This window comes from Entelurus aequoreus, linkage group LG05 (assembly GCF_033978785.1).
Source record: "Entelurus aequoreus isolate RoL-2023_Sb linkage group LG05, RoL_Eaeq_v1.1, whole genome shotgun sequence".
NCBI classification, from domain to species: domain Eukaryota; kingdom Metazoa; phylum Chordata; class Actinopteri; order Syngnathiformes; family Syngnathidae; genus Entelurus; species Entelurus aequoreus.
The window spans coordinates 63,558,323-63,571,505 of NC_084735.1; the positions used below are offsets into that span (position 1 = coordinate 63,558,323).

A 13,183-nucleotide genomic window follows, 5' to 3' on the forward strand; every position below is an offset into this window, starting at 1 on the left:
AAAAGTATAAAAACAAGTTAACAGACATACTACGATCATGTAGAAAAGAATATTACAGTGAATTATTGGACAGGAACAAAAATAATATGAGAGCAACATGGGGCATCCTCAATAGCATTATTAAAAATGGCACAAAGAGGGACTACCCTCAATACTTTTTAGACGGAAATAAAAACAATGACAACATAAAGGAAGTAGTTGAAAGCTTCAATAATTATTTTGTAAATATTGGACCAAAATTGGAAGAAAGGATTCCAGACCCAGTTCCAATTGAGGACTATAATGATACCATAGAGCGAAATCCCAACTCCATGTTCCTCAGTAATGTGACACAGGAGGAAATAGTTACAATCGTGAAAAAATGTAAATCTAAGACTTCAACTGATTGTAATGGAATTGATATGGAAACGATAAAAAAGGTTATAGAAGAGATCTCAGGACCATTAATGTATATTAGTAATCTATCATTTCAAACAGGTACATTCCCAAACAAAATGAAAATAGCTAAAGTTGCACCAATTTATAAGACTGGAGATAAACATCAATTTACAAATTATAGACCTGTTTTTTTACTTCCACAATTTTCTAAAATCATTGAAAAACTGTTTAATAACAGATTAGAGAGTTTCATAAATAAAAATAGAATACTCAAAGAGAACCAATATGGATACAGAGCTAATGTCTCAACTTCAATGGCTTTAATTGAAATTACAGAAGAAATTACCAATGCAATAGACAGTAAAAAATGTGCAGCAGCAGTTTTTATGGATCTAACTAAAGCATTTGACACAATTAATCACAATATTTTAATCAAAAAACTAGAACGATATGGCATCAGAGGGTTAGTCTTAAACTGGATAAGAAGTTATCTAACGAACAGGAAACAATACGTGAAGCTAGGCGAACACATGTCTACAACGCTAAATATATCCTGTGGTGTACCTCAGGGATCAATATTAGGACCTAAATTATTCAATCTCTATATAAATGACATTTGTAAAGTTACAAAAGATTTAAAGTTAGTATTATTTGCGGATGATACAACAGCGTTTTGTTCAGGAGAGAACACACAGGAGATAATACAAATAATAACAGAAGAAATTAACAAATTAAAAAGATGATTTGACAAAAACAGACTATCGTTGAATCTTAGTAAAACTAAAATAATGCTATTTGGTAATAGTAGAAGAGAAAGTCAAACACAAATACAAATAGACGGAATAGAAATTGAAAGAGTAAATGAAACCAAATTTCTAGGTATAATGATTGATGATAAATTGAACTGGAAATCTCACGTAAAAAATATACAACATAAAGTAGCAAGAAACACGTCAATAATGAATAAAGCAAAACATGTTCTAGACAAAAAATCACTTCATATTCTATACTGCTCACTAGTGTTACCATATCTGAGCTACTGTGTAGAAATATGGGGAAATAATTACAAAAGTACACTTCATTCATTAACGGTGTTACAAAAAAGATCAGTTAGAATAATACATAATGTTGGATATAGAGAACATACAAATCCTTTATTTATTGAATCAAAGATACTGAAATTCCACGACATAGTGAATATGCAAACAGCTAAAATTATGCACAAAGCAAACTATAACCTGCTACCCAAGAATATACAACAATTCTTCTCAACAAAAGAGGAGAAATATAATCTTAGAGAAAAATGTAATTTAAAACATTTGTACGCACGTACAACACTTAAGACCTTCAGTATATCAATATGTGGAATTAAATTATGGAATGGATTAAGCAAAGCAATCAAACAATGTACTAATATGATCCACTTCAAGAAACTCTTCAAACTTAAAGTGTTTACAAAGTACAAAGAAGAAGAACCATGACAAACATTCTCAATTTATTTCATCCATCCATTCATTCATTCTTAAAGTAATCTTACTTATCTCATCATATGAAATATGACTTTCTTCACCAATTATTATTATTAAACTCTTACTATTATTTATTTATTTATTTTTACTGTGATTACCTATGGAGTTTATTGTGAATAAATTGAGAACAGGAAGTGAATAAAAAAGTTTCAGCAACTGTTATGTAAAGAAAAGGGGTAGGATTAAATAAGCTCTGCTTCTTCCTACTCCTTTTCGAACATGTTGAAAAGAGAAACTGGAAATTGTGATGTATCATGTTGTATGCTTGCATGTTCGAAATAAACTCAAACTCTAACTCTCTAACTCATATATATATATATATATATATATATATATATATATATATATATATATATATATATATATATATATATATATGTATACACATACATACAATAATTACACACACTAAAAAAAAATCTAAAAAAATGATATATATATATATATATATATATATATATATATATATATTTATTTTTTTTAGTGTGTGTGTGTGTAATTATTGTAAGTGGATAATAAAGGTATGTTACTTCCGTGACGGCCTCCTTTAAGTAATGTAATCAATCAGAAATATCAAGCAGCTAAAATGTGCCAAAATTTATAAGTGAGGAGAGTGTTTTGCATTTTCCCCATCATGCTTTGTAGGGGATTTAAATTGGATTAATTTAGAGTTTTGTACTGTGCTAAGACCTGTGTGTTAGCTTATTTGCACCATGGATGGATTGGATTGGGTCATATATAAAAATGCTGTGCTGTTTACAGTTCAAAGTGCAATTCGTTGTCATAAACCTGAATTACTTACAATGTCCGCATCACGCCACGAAAGTCTGAGGTCTCACACTTGTCATTTTCTGAAACGTGGCAGTCCTGATATTAGCTGTCAGCTTGTTAGCTAAAGTTAGCTCAATGTTGGAAATATTGAAAACTTTTGTAAGTTTTATTCCAAAAACGTGTGTATGTAGGGGTGTGTGTGTCTGTGTGTGTGTATGCATGTATGTATGTATGTATATATATAAGGGGTGTAACGGTACGTGTATTTGTATTGAACCGTTTCGGTACGGGGGGTTCGGTTCGGTTCGGAGGTGTACCGAACGAGTTTCCACACAAACATATTAAGCTAAGCTAAAGTCTTAACAAGCTGCTCCGCTTCCTTCTGCCTGTCTCTGTCAGTACAAAGCACCCAGCATTGTCCCACCCACACAACCATCTGATTGGTTACGTACAGAGCGGTAACAGCCAATCAGCAGTGCGTATTTAGAGCGGTAACAGCCAATCAGCAGTGCATATTCAGAGCGCATGTAGTCAGTGCTTAGCGTTTAGCAGGTAAGCATCAGGCAGCGGACTCTCCCCAAATTATAATAAACACCTCCCAGTCAACTACTAGTAACATCACTATGAGCCCGTTGACCTTCTAGAAATATAAACTGCAGCTCAGCTCGCTCGCAGTCCTGGCTTGAGGTGAAGGCTAATTCGCTTTTAGCGTAATGTTAGCTCATTTTGCGGTGTGTGTGTGTGTGTGCGTGCGTGTGTTACCGACAGCAAAGCCCTGTCTGTCTGTTATTTTACTTTACCTTTTTCTGTGTTGATTGAGCTGTGTTGAAGCAGCAAAAAAGGAAATTATGTTAAATGAAGAGTTTCTGTCTCTGATAGTTGATATAATAATGTAACTGCATCATTAAAGGCCTACTGAAACCCACTACTACCGACCACGCAGTCTGATAGTTTATATATCAATGATGAAATCTTAACATTATAACACATGCCAATACGGCCGGCTTAACTTATAAAGTGACATTTTAAATTTGCCGCTAAACTTCCGGTTCGAAACGCCTCTGAGGATGACGTATGCGTGTGACGTAGCCCGGCGAACACGGGTATGCCTTCCACATTGAAGCCGATACGAAAAAGCTCTGTTTTCATTTCATAATTCCACAGTATTCTGGACATCTGTGTTCGTGAATCTGTTTCAATCATGTTCATTGCATTATGGAGAAGGAAGCCGAGCAAGCAAAGAAGAAAGTTGTCGGTGCGAAATGGACGTATTTTTCGAACGTAGTCAGCCACAACAGTACACAGCCGGCGCTTCTTTGTTTACATTCCCGAAAGATGCAGTCAAGATGGAAGAACTCGGATAACAGAGACTCTAACCAGGAGGACTTTTGATTTGGATACACAGACGCCTGTAGAGAACTGGGACAACACAGACTCTTACCAGGATTACTTTGATTTGGATGACAAAGACGCAGACGTGCTACTGTGAGTATGCAGCTTTGGCTTTTTTTTGCGTATGTACGTAACGTTTTTAAAATATATAAGCTTTATGAACCTTGGGTTAGGTGAACGGTCTTTTGGGCTGAGTGATTGTGTGTGTTGATCATGTGTTTGAATTGTATTGGCGTGTTCTATGGAGCTAGGAGCTAGCAGAGGAGCTAGGAGCTAGCATAACACGTACCGTACCGTACGTCACGTACGTAACTTTTTAAAAATATATAAGCTTTATGAACCTTGGGTTAGGTGAACGGTCTTTTGGGCTGAGTGATTGTGTGTGTTGATCAGGTGTTTGAATTGTATTGGCGTGTTCTATGGAGCTAGGAGCTAGCAGAGGAGCTAGGAGCTAGCATAACAAACACGCAGGTGTTATTATGCAGGATAAATTTGTGGCATATTAAATATAAGCCTGGTTGTGTTGTGGCTAATAGAGTATATATATGTCTTGTGTTTATTTACTGTTGTAGTCATTCCCAGCTGAATATCAGGTACCGTGAGTATGCAGCCTTGGCTGCTAAACATTCGATAACTTGACCGTATGTGCGCGTCACGTACGTAACTTTTTAAAAATATATAAGCTTTATGAACCTTGGGTTAGGTAAACGGTCTTTTGGGCTGAGTGATTGTGTGTGTTGATCAGGTGTTTGAATTGTATTGGCGTGTTCTATGGAGCTAGGAGCTAGCAGAGGAGCTAGGAGCTAGCATAACAAACACGCAGGTGTTTTTATGCAGGATTATTTTGTGGCATATTAAATATAAGCCTGGTTGTGTTGTGGCTAATAGAGTATATATATGTCTTGTATTTATTCACTGTTGTAGTCATTCCCAGCTGAATATCAGGTCACCCCCGGCTCTCACAGCATCTTCCCTATCTGAATAGCTTCAACTCCCCACTAGTCCTTCACTTGCACTTTACTCATCCACAAATCTTTCATCCTCGCTCAAATTAATGGGGAAATTGTCGCTTTCTCGGTCCGAATCTCTCTCACTTCATGCGGCCATCATTGTAAACAATAGGGAACTTTGCGTATATGTTCAACTGACTACGTCACGCTACTTCCGGTAGGTGCAAGCCTTTTTTTTTATCAGATACCAAAAGTTGCAATCTTTATCGTCGTTGTTCTATACTAAATCCTTTCAGCAAAAATATGGCAATATCGCGAAATGATCAAGTATGACACATAGAATAGATCTGCTATCCCCGTTTAAATAAAAAAAATTCATTTCAGTAGGCCTTTAAGCTTACATGAACTCCATGGTGTTCAGGGATGAATAGTCTCTCCTATTGCTATTGTACTATTTTTTCAGCTATAGTTACATTAATCATTAGTAATAGAGCAGTCTAGTTTTGAATGGCAGGGTCCCTGCTAACACATGTTCATACAAGTATAACATTTACATAATAAAAATCAACTACAGGCTTCCCAAATGCCGTAATAAATTAAGCATGATGAGTTGACTTGAAACTGTTAAATGTTGCACTTTTTATATGTAGAAGAAAAGTTTTGTCATTTTATTTAATCTGAGCAACAACTTGAGGCAGTTTAATGTTGATTAACGTGGGCAGAATTATTATAGTGTTCCCAATGTTAAAAGGATAAAGCCATTGTTTACAAATTTGGTATATAAATAACCAAAAAATTTATATTTTGTTGTTTTCTTACTGTACCGAAAATTAACCGAACCGTAATAAAATCATTTGAATCTTAATCAGGTCCAGTTTAATACACAACAAAAAAGGAAGTCTTCTTTTTGTCGCCAGCTGCATTGAGTGTGTTTGAGAACACACTTGATTGTTTTAATCACATGTCAGGCCACTTTGTTTCGCCTAATCCTTGCTAAACACACTAATGTGATATTTAGCACGTACACTGAAAAACAAGCCATTTACCTTAATTTCCGCCTCCAGTTCCCGAAGAAAGTTGTAGAATTTCTGCAAATGTCCGTATGTTGCCACCTGTTACACGGCGCGTGGGTGTGGGTGCGTGCGCGTGGTTTCATGGCGTGGCCCCACCCAATATTTGCATAGGTAGGTCGGTTTCACTCTTGTCGGTTGGGATCCCAACCACTAAGTCTGGACAGTAGTCAGTCACACCAGTAAAGTTGCTCACTTCAACTTTAATATCAAATCTCGCTTACTTCCTGCGCAGTGTGTCTCCTTCTAAACATTCCCCCCTGCAACATGTGTAAACATGCTGGAGTATTAACATATTGTAACAAATTCTACCAGCACTCTTCCTCCTGAGAGACAATCTCCAGGGAGAAGTTTGCCCCATTTATCACAAACCTATTAAAAAAAGACTATGCTTATTTTTTACTATACAATCTTAATCATTGCCTTTATCTAAATAATAAGTTATATATACCACTAATGTATTTGTAGGGGAATGGTCAAAAGTGCTAGTGCAACACAATACAACATTAATTTAAAGCATAATTCGCCACCCCGAAAGGGACAAGCGGTAGCAAATGGATGGATGGATGGATGGAATATGTTGAAGGTTGTGAGCAGTATAGAACCCAATCTCATTGGACACTGGGCGAAAAAAATAGAAAATTGCCGTAAATTGCTTGCGTGTGTTGTGGAAAATACAGGAATACAAGTACGCCCCCTAGAGGATGTAAGCGAGTAGATGATATACACCAGGGGTCACCAACCTTTTTGAAACCAAGAGCTACTTCTTGACAACTGATTAATGCGAAGGGCTACCAGTTTGATACACACTTAAATAAATTGCCAGAAATAGCCAATTTGCTCAATTACCTTTAACTCTATGTTATTATTAATACTTAATTATATTTATCTTCGTGGAAACACTGATCATCTTAATGATTTCTCACAATAAATATATATAGAAACAGATAATTATCAATATGCAACACTTTATCTTTATATTTTCTCTACTATCCCATTTTAACTAGCTAACCACTAACATTTTTTAACAAATCATGAATTACTTTGCACCCTGTTTGTACAAATAATAACTCATGTAAAATACAAAAGTCAACTCTCAAATTTTTAAATAAATCATGTCACACTTTGAACTGGACACCAAATATGTTATCTGTTTCTTTGTCAGTTAGTGGGAAGCCTGGCATTGCATGCTGTTAACTAGTGTGTTGTACTCTGGTGTGTAACTTGACACTGCAACTCTGAGTGAGTCTTGCAGATGTGCATCAGTGAGGCGTGTTCTGTGTTTGTTCTTGATTAAGTTCATGTCAGAAAAGGCTGATTCACAAAGATAAGTTGAACCAAACAGGTTTGCAACCTTCATAGCTGCTGTGCATACACCACTGTACTTTTCTCTGTCAACAAGGCACCAAAAGTTTGGTGCAGCCTGGTGGGCTTTGAGGTGGAGGTCATTTTGCAGTGTTACAATTTCTATCTCCACCTGTTCAGCATCCAGGCTGAATGTTGCACTTAACTGCTCCGCAATGCATGATATGTCCACATTCATGAAAGGATTAGAAATGAACGACACACATGGCTCAAGCTGATCCAGGTCACAAAACCTGTTCTCAAACTCCTGCCCAACTCTGTTTATGACCTGAGAGTACTTTTCTGCAACTTTGTCAAAAGCCTCAGATGCAGAAGCATTGTCTTTCAGCACCATCTGCACAGAGGGAAAGTGCAGCACTTTTTTTCTCTGTAAATGCCAGCTCACTGGTAAGTGCTGCTATTTGAGCTATTTTTAGAACAGGCCAGCGGGCGACTCATCTGGTCCTTACGGGCTACCTGGTGCCCACGGGCACCGCGTTGGTGACCCCTGATATACACCAATGCAGGGTTATCATAGTCCATCCATCCATTTTCTACCACTTGTCCCCCTCCTATATATTACTGAGTGTTGGTTTTTTATCAGGTATATGGACGGAGAAGAACAAAATATTTGTTTCTTTTAAAATCTATGATTGATTTAAATTGATTTGTAAATTAATTGAGAAAGGTCAGTTGTAGTAGATGCTCAGAAAGTGACAAGAAATTGTTTTATGGACAGTGTGCACAATACAATATTCAAAAAGGAAATGATTGGCACAGCAGATTTAGAACACCTGACATATAATTTACCTGGGAAAAACATACAACACCTAAAAACAAGTAAATAACAGTTTATATAGCAACATATATTCACATAGAAACAGCAACATATATTAACAAAAATATCACTCGTAAACTGTTGATTGATAAAAATGCGTATGCTGGAAAGTATAAGTCATAAAGGGCCTTGTGAGCAAAACACTTAAAATTAATTAAATGTCCAAGACAATGCATAAATTACCTATATAAAAAATTATTCGAAATGATTGTAAACCACATTAGAACACACAGCTACGGTGTTCAGTTTTCAGACTGCATGCTCATAACCTATAATTTATACGGTCACCTAATTAACGCATACATTTAAAAAGCTATACTAAAAATACTACAATATTGTATTGTTAAACTACCTATTTTATATCATGTATCCATCCATCCATCCATCCATTATTCTACCACTTGTCCCTTTTAGGGGTCGCGGCGGGTGCTGGAGCTTATCTCACCCTGGACAAGTCGCTACCCCATCGCAGGGCCTATATAACGTAAATCATATTAAAATACTAGTCCAGTAAATAACTAATCTTTTGCGAGAAAACAAAAAATATTGAAGTTTGTCATTGGGTAAAATAAATTAATTGAAGACTTTAAGTGGTTGATAATACATTATGGCATAACATATTAATCCCTGTATATTGTGCAAATATGCCCCTGTAAAGCACACTATAGGAATGTAAGAACTACTTGATTTTTGCTATACAAACATAATAATCATAATTAATCATGTACTCTTGTTGTCTCATCACCTGTGTAAATATGACACAACAATCAGCCAGAGTGTTGGTTAGGAAAGAGCAAGAGAATCAGTATTGAGTTAATGTATAAGCTCATGTCAACACACTTAAGGCACCTGGTTGGTTCTCCAATTTCAGTGAACTTTGTACTCATTTTGCAGGGAAAAAAGTCTTTATTGCCATACCATCATCTTCAACATATGAGCGAGCTACAGGAACAAAACACACAGACAACACATGACACAGAGTTTAAAGTATCTCACAGAATAACTTCTTTTCTCTAAAGGGGTTCTCTGAGGAGGGTACAGGAGCCACCAGAGGATCGTCTTTGGCATGAGCTTCACAATAGGCCATCAGGTCGGCAGCTGCTTTGGATACCTGCACGAATATTATAAAAACATCTGAAATGTGTTGTTTTTAAACAGGGTTTGCTTTATTTTACAGTTCATGTTTGAATACTTCGTTTTAAGTTCATTATCTTCGTTTTAAGTTCATTATCTTTTGTATGCTAACAGGTTTTGTTGCTTTCTGAGTTCCTGCGAGGCCTGTGTCACTTTCCTTCTATATATATATATATATATATATATATATATATATATATATATATATATATATATATATATATATATATATATATATATATATATATATACACCATTTGATTATTTACAGATAACTGAATTCTTGCAATCCAAATGAAATAATTTGTCTTATTTTAGCTGTAGTGTCATACAAGGTGTGCTTGGGTCCCTTTTTTCAGGAGGACTTTAAAAATTTGACATAAGTTTTTATATTACCGCTTGCTGAAAGTCTGATAATGGGTTTAATAATGTAACCAACTAAAATAAAAAAAAGGACTTAGATTTTACAGGTTTTCGTTAACGTCCTTGTTGGTCTGGACCGCAGGGTGTAGAGACAGCAAGCAAAGTGCAGGTAAAAAAAAACTTTTATTAGGGAAAATCTATCCATCCATTTTTTACCGCTTATTCCATTCGGGGTCGCGGGGGGCGCTGGAGCCTATCTCAGCTACAATCGGGCGGAAGGCGGGGTACACCCTGGACAAGTCGCCACCTCATCGCAGGGCCAACACAGATAGACAGACAACATTCACACTCACATTCACACACTTGGGCCAATTTTTAGTGTTGCCAATCAACCTATCCCCAGGTGCATGTCTTTGGAGGTGGGAGGAAGCCGGAGTACCCGGAGGGAACCCACGCAGTCTCGGGGAGAACATGCAAACTCCACACAGAAAGATCCCGAGCCCGGGATTGAACTCAGGACTACTCAGGACCTTCGTATTGTGAGGCAGATGCACTAGGAAAATAGTGCACAAAAATTAACAAGGCACTGAAAGCACAGAGAAAGTTATGCACCATGTTAAGGTACAAAGCCAAAACACTTGAAAGGTAGAACAAACAAAAGCCAATAATCCAGCACCGTCCTAAATAGGGCCGCCCCAGAATTTTTTTAGAGGGCACCCTCCTCCATATTACAACATTTTTATACTTTTTGATCAAACTTGAGTTTAATTTGATGCATGTTTTTTACCACAACGAATTAATGGGAAATACATTGTTAGATAATATTGTTTTGTGTGCAAAATAACAATTTACATTTTTTTAAAACATAAATTCATAAAAAGTAGTGAGTCAACTTCAGCTGGGCTTCGAACCCAGTACCTCTATCTTACAAAACGGGCTAATACACCCGTGTAACAAAGTGGGGAAAATTGCCATTATTTTCTTAACAGTGATGGAGCAGGAAGCAGCTAGGATTACATTTGCGGTATAAAAAAAATCATATGAAGTGCTGTGTCATTTAATAATTAACATTTTATATGCGCTTCAACCCGCAAAACGGGGGCCCCCACGGATCGCGGGGCCTATTACGCACTGTAAGTCTTCTCATTCCTATAGGGCAGCCTTGGTCCTCAGAAGCCTCCTGATTAGTGTCTGCCAGCAGGTGAGTCTCTTAATTACAAACCGGGGGCAGGTGCTCAAGCCAGAAGTAAAGAGGCTGGGAAATAAAGGCAGACAGGAAGTGGACAAAAATAACAGCTCTGGGCAGGAAATCATACAAAATAGAGGAAACCAAAAACAATGTCCAAACTGTCATGTGAGAAATTACTGTTTTTATCGCAGAAGATACCAGGGATGTGTATGAATAAAAGATGTGGCATTCACGATATGAACTATAAAACACTGAACATCAATTCAAATGTAAATGTGTTTAGCAAAAAACAGCAAAAAAGGGAAAAACAACAGGATAATAAACGTGAACCTTATCAGAGAAAGCTTGCTTCTCTGTCCCTCTCCATCACACTTGCTTGGCCTGCTCTGTAAGCAGGGTTAACAATCAAATAATCAAAGCCTCGTCTTCGCTGAGCTGCTGTGACATATAGTTCCTATGATTACCATAAATATATGTATGTCACTGGAAAGTGCAGCATCGTTAGTTTGAGAAGCCATTGGACCTCTCTTGATACTTCAAGATTTACGGTAAGGGCCGGTTTAAAAAGTGGGCCATAGTGCCATAATGACTTGAAATTTCTTACATAAAAATCTATTGATATAAAAAGAGCTTATTGGGCCGGAGCTTATCATGAAATTGTCTTAACTCGTTTATGTATACAATCATTAACAAAACATTTGACCTCGCTAACCACAAGCATTTTCATCCTGACCAACAGAGGGCGACATAAATGCTAAACTGCAGGTTAGCAACAGGTGCAGGCCCAGTTCATTTGTTGTGATTTGGCTTTGGTATTTACATGTACATACCATCATCCTCTCTATGTTGACCTCCAGCTTTAATTGCTCCACCGTCTTTCGAGCATCCGCGATCTTGGCCATGTTGTGAGACATTCTGTCAGGACCGCCAGCCTGCCGCAAAACACACCCGGAGACGTGCTGAGCTTTCAGACACATAAACACATCAAGCGACAGTTCATTTTTAAATATCTGGGGCACGGCCATAGCGTCTGTTTCAATTTGCTCATTAATTCTTCGCCTTGGGTCTCAGCTGCAAGTGGCGCAGCGAGGGTCTCGGCGGAGGAGGGCAAGAGGGAGGAGGCTCCCCTGGGGGCGGGGGAGAATTGCTGTAAATACACCTAACATTACCATGTTTATAGGGCAGAAATGTTTCCACCGCAGATATATATTTCAAAACAACATACCTTGAATAATATAAACACTTGTTATACCATTTAGAGAAAACGATACAGCTTTTTTTCCGCCTGAAAATAGTTTGATTATTAAAAAAGTACACCAATACATATAGACTTAAATAAAAACTTGTTTTTACAGATTTTTAGGTGAAATAGAAACGATTAAATCACTCACTGTTGTGAAGTCTGCAGGAGTCGTCAGCAGCAACTTGCAGCTTGAAATGCAATGAGATTAATGAGAAAGATGAGGAGGAAAGCCTCAACAGGTTCACCCCCCCTTCAATTAATTAGTGCTGGATCTGCCCCCAGGATGGGCTCAGTGCAGCAGTGGGTGTGAGGCAACATGCCGCGCTCATCTTATTGACATATGACATAAGACTGTACAATTAATAACACACAATATGTTTGAAATTAGATTTTGCACAGAGATCATTTGACAATTATTGTGGCTATATTGAGTGGCCTTCCTAATGTTATGGAGCCATCAGTATAGAAACCAAAAATTCCAGTGAGAATTTTGATGGGCCTGCTATCTCTGCGGTGATTGAAGCTAAAAAGCACACATAATCATCAAGTTAAATGACTCTGAGTTTTACGGCTGCAAAATTAGCTAAAATAGTTAGCATGCTAATGTTAACAACTGGCATATGCAAATGTTCCCAATGCCTTGACCCACCTTCAAAAATTTTGGGAAGATCGAAGCATTTGTAAGGAAGTTATAAATGTTGTACTTTTTCACCACAAGGGTGAGCAATGTTTGTGTTGACATTAATGTCTAAATATGATCAGACCCCGACCTTAAAGCTCAATGTCAGTTTGCAAGAAGAGCATCATCATCATCATCTAAAGTGAAGTATACACAGTTTGATGGTCGATCGCAAGGTGCAGTTTTCTCCGCCAGGCTCTGCCCACTCGGAATGGATACGAATATGTATTGACCCATACAGCACTTAAAGGTTGACATCATCATCATTTGTACCAATAATGATCCAGATCTGCATTTGTGGAG

The 13,183-nt window shown here is 37.2% G+C and overlaps 2 protein-coding genes across 3 annotated transcripts in view; both read right to left on the reverse strand.

Moving 5' to 3' along the window:
* The window catches only part of LOC133650880 (transmembrane protein 45B-like), a 30,428-nt gene extending 24,075 nt beyond the window's left edge, over positions 1–6,353 (reverse strand). Inside the window, exon 1 of the mRNA XM_062048615.1 lies at positions 6,067–6,353. The gene's annotated coding sequence lies outside the window, so the exon portion shown is untranslated. The remainder of the gene's footprint in view (positions 1–6,066) is intronic.
* A 2,814-nt stretch (positions 6,354–9,167) lies between these two features.
* Positions 9,168–12,414, reverse strand: LOC133649802 (guanine nucleotide-binding protein G(I)/G(S)/G(O) subunit gamma-8-like). 2 transcript variants are annotated; one of them, XM_062046471.1, is made up of 3 exons: positions 12,350–12,414; positions 11,789–11,890; positions 9,168–9,383 (listed from the first exon to the last, which is right to left on the reverse strand). In XM_062046471.1, exons 2-3 carry the CDS (start codon positions 11,870–11,872, stop codon positions 9,255–9,257), a joined length of 213 nt encoding a protein of 70 aa, XP_061902455.1. In that variant the 5' UTR covers positions 11,873–11,890; positions 12,350–12,414; the 3' UTR covers positions 9,168–9,254. The 2 variants fall into 2 exon arrangements, with proteins under 2 accessions (XP_061902455.1, XP_061902454.1); XM_062046470.1 differs by lacking the exon at positions 12,350–12,414 and adding an exon at positions 12,184–12,232 and having other exon boundaries at positions 11,789–12,105.
* Between the last annotated feature and the right edge of the window lie 769 nt (positions 12,415–13,183).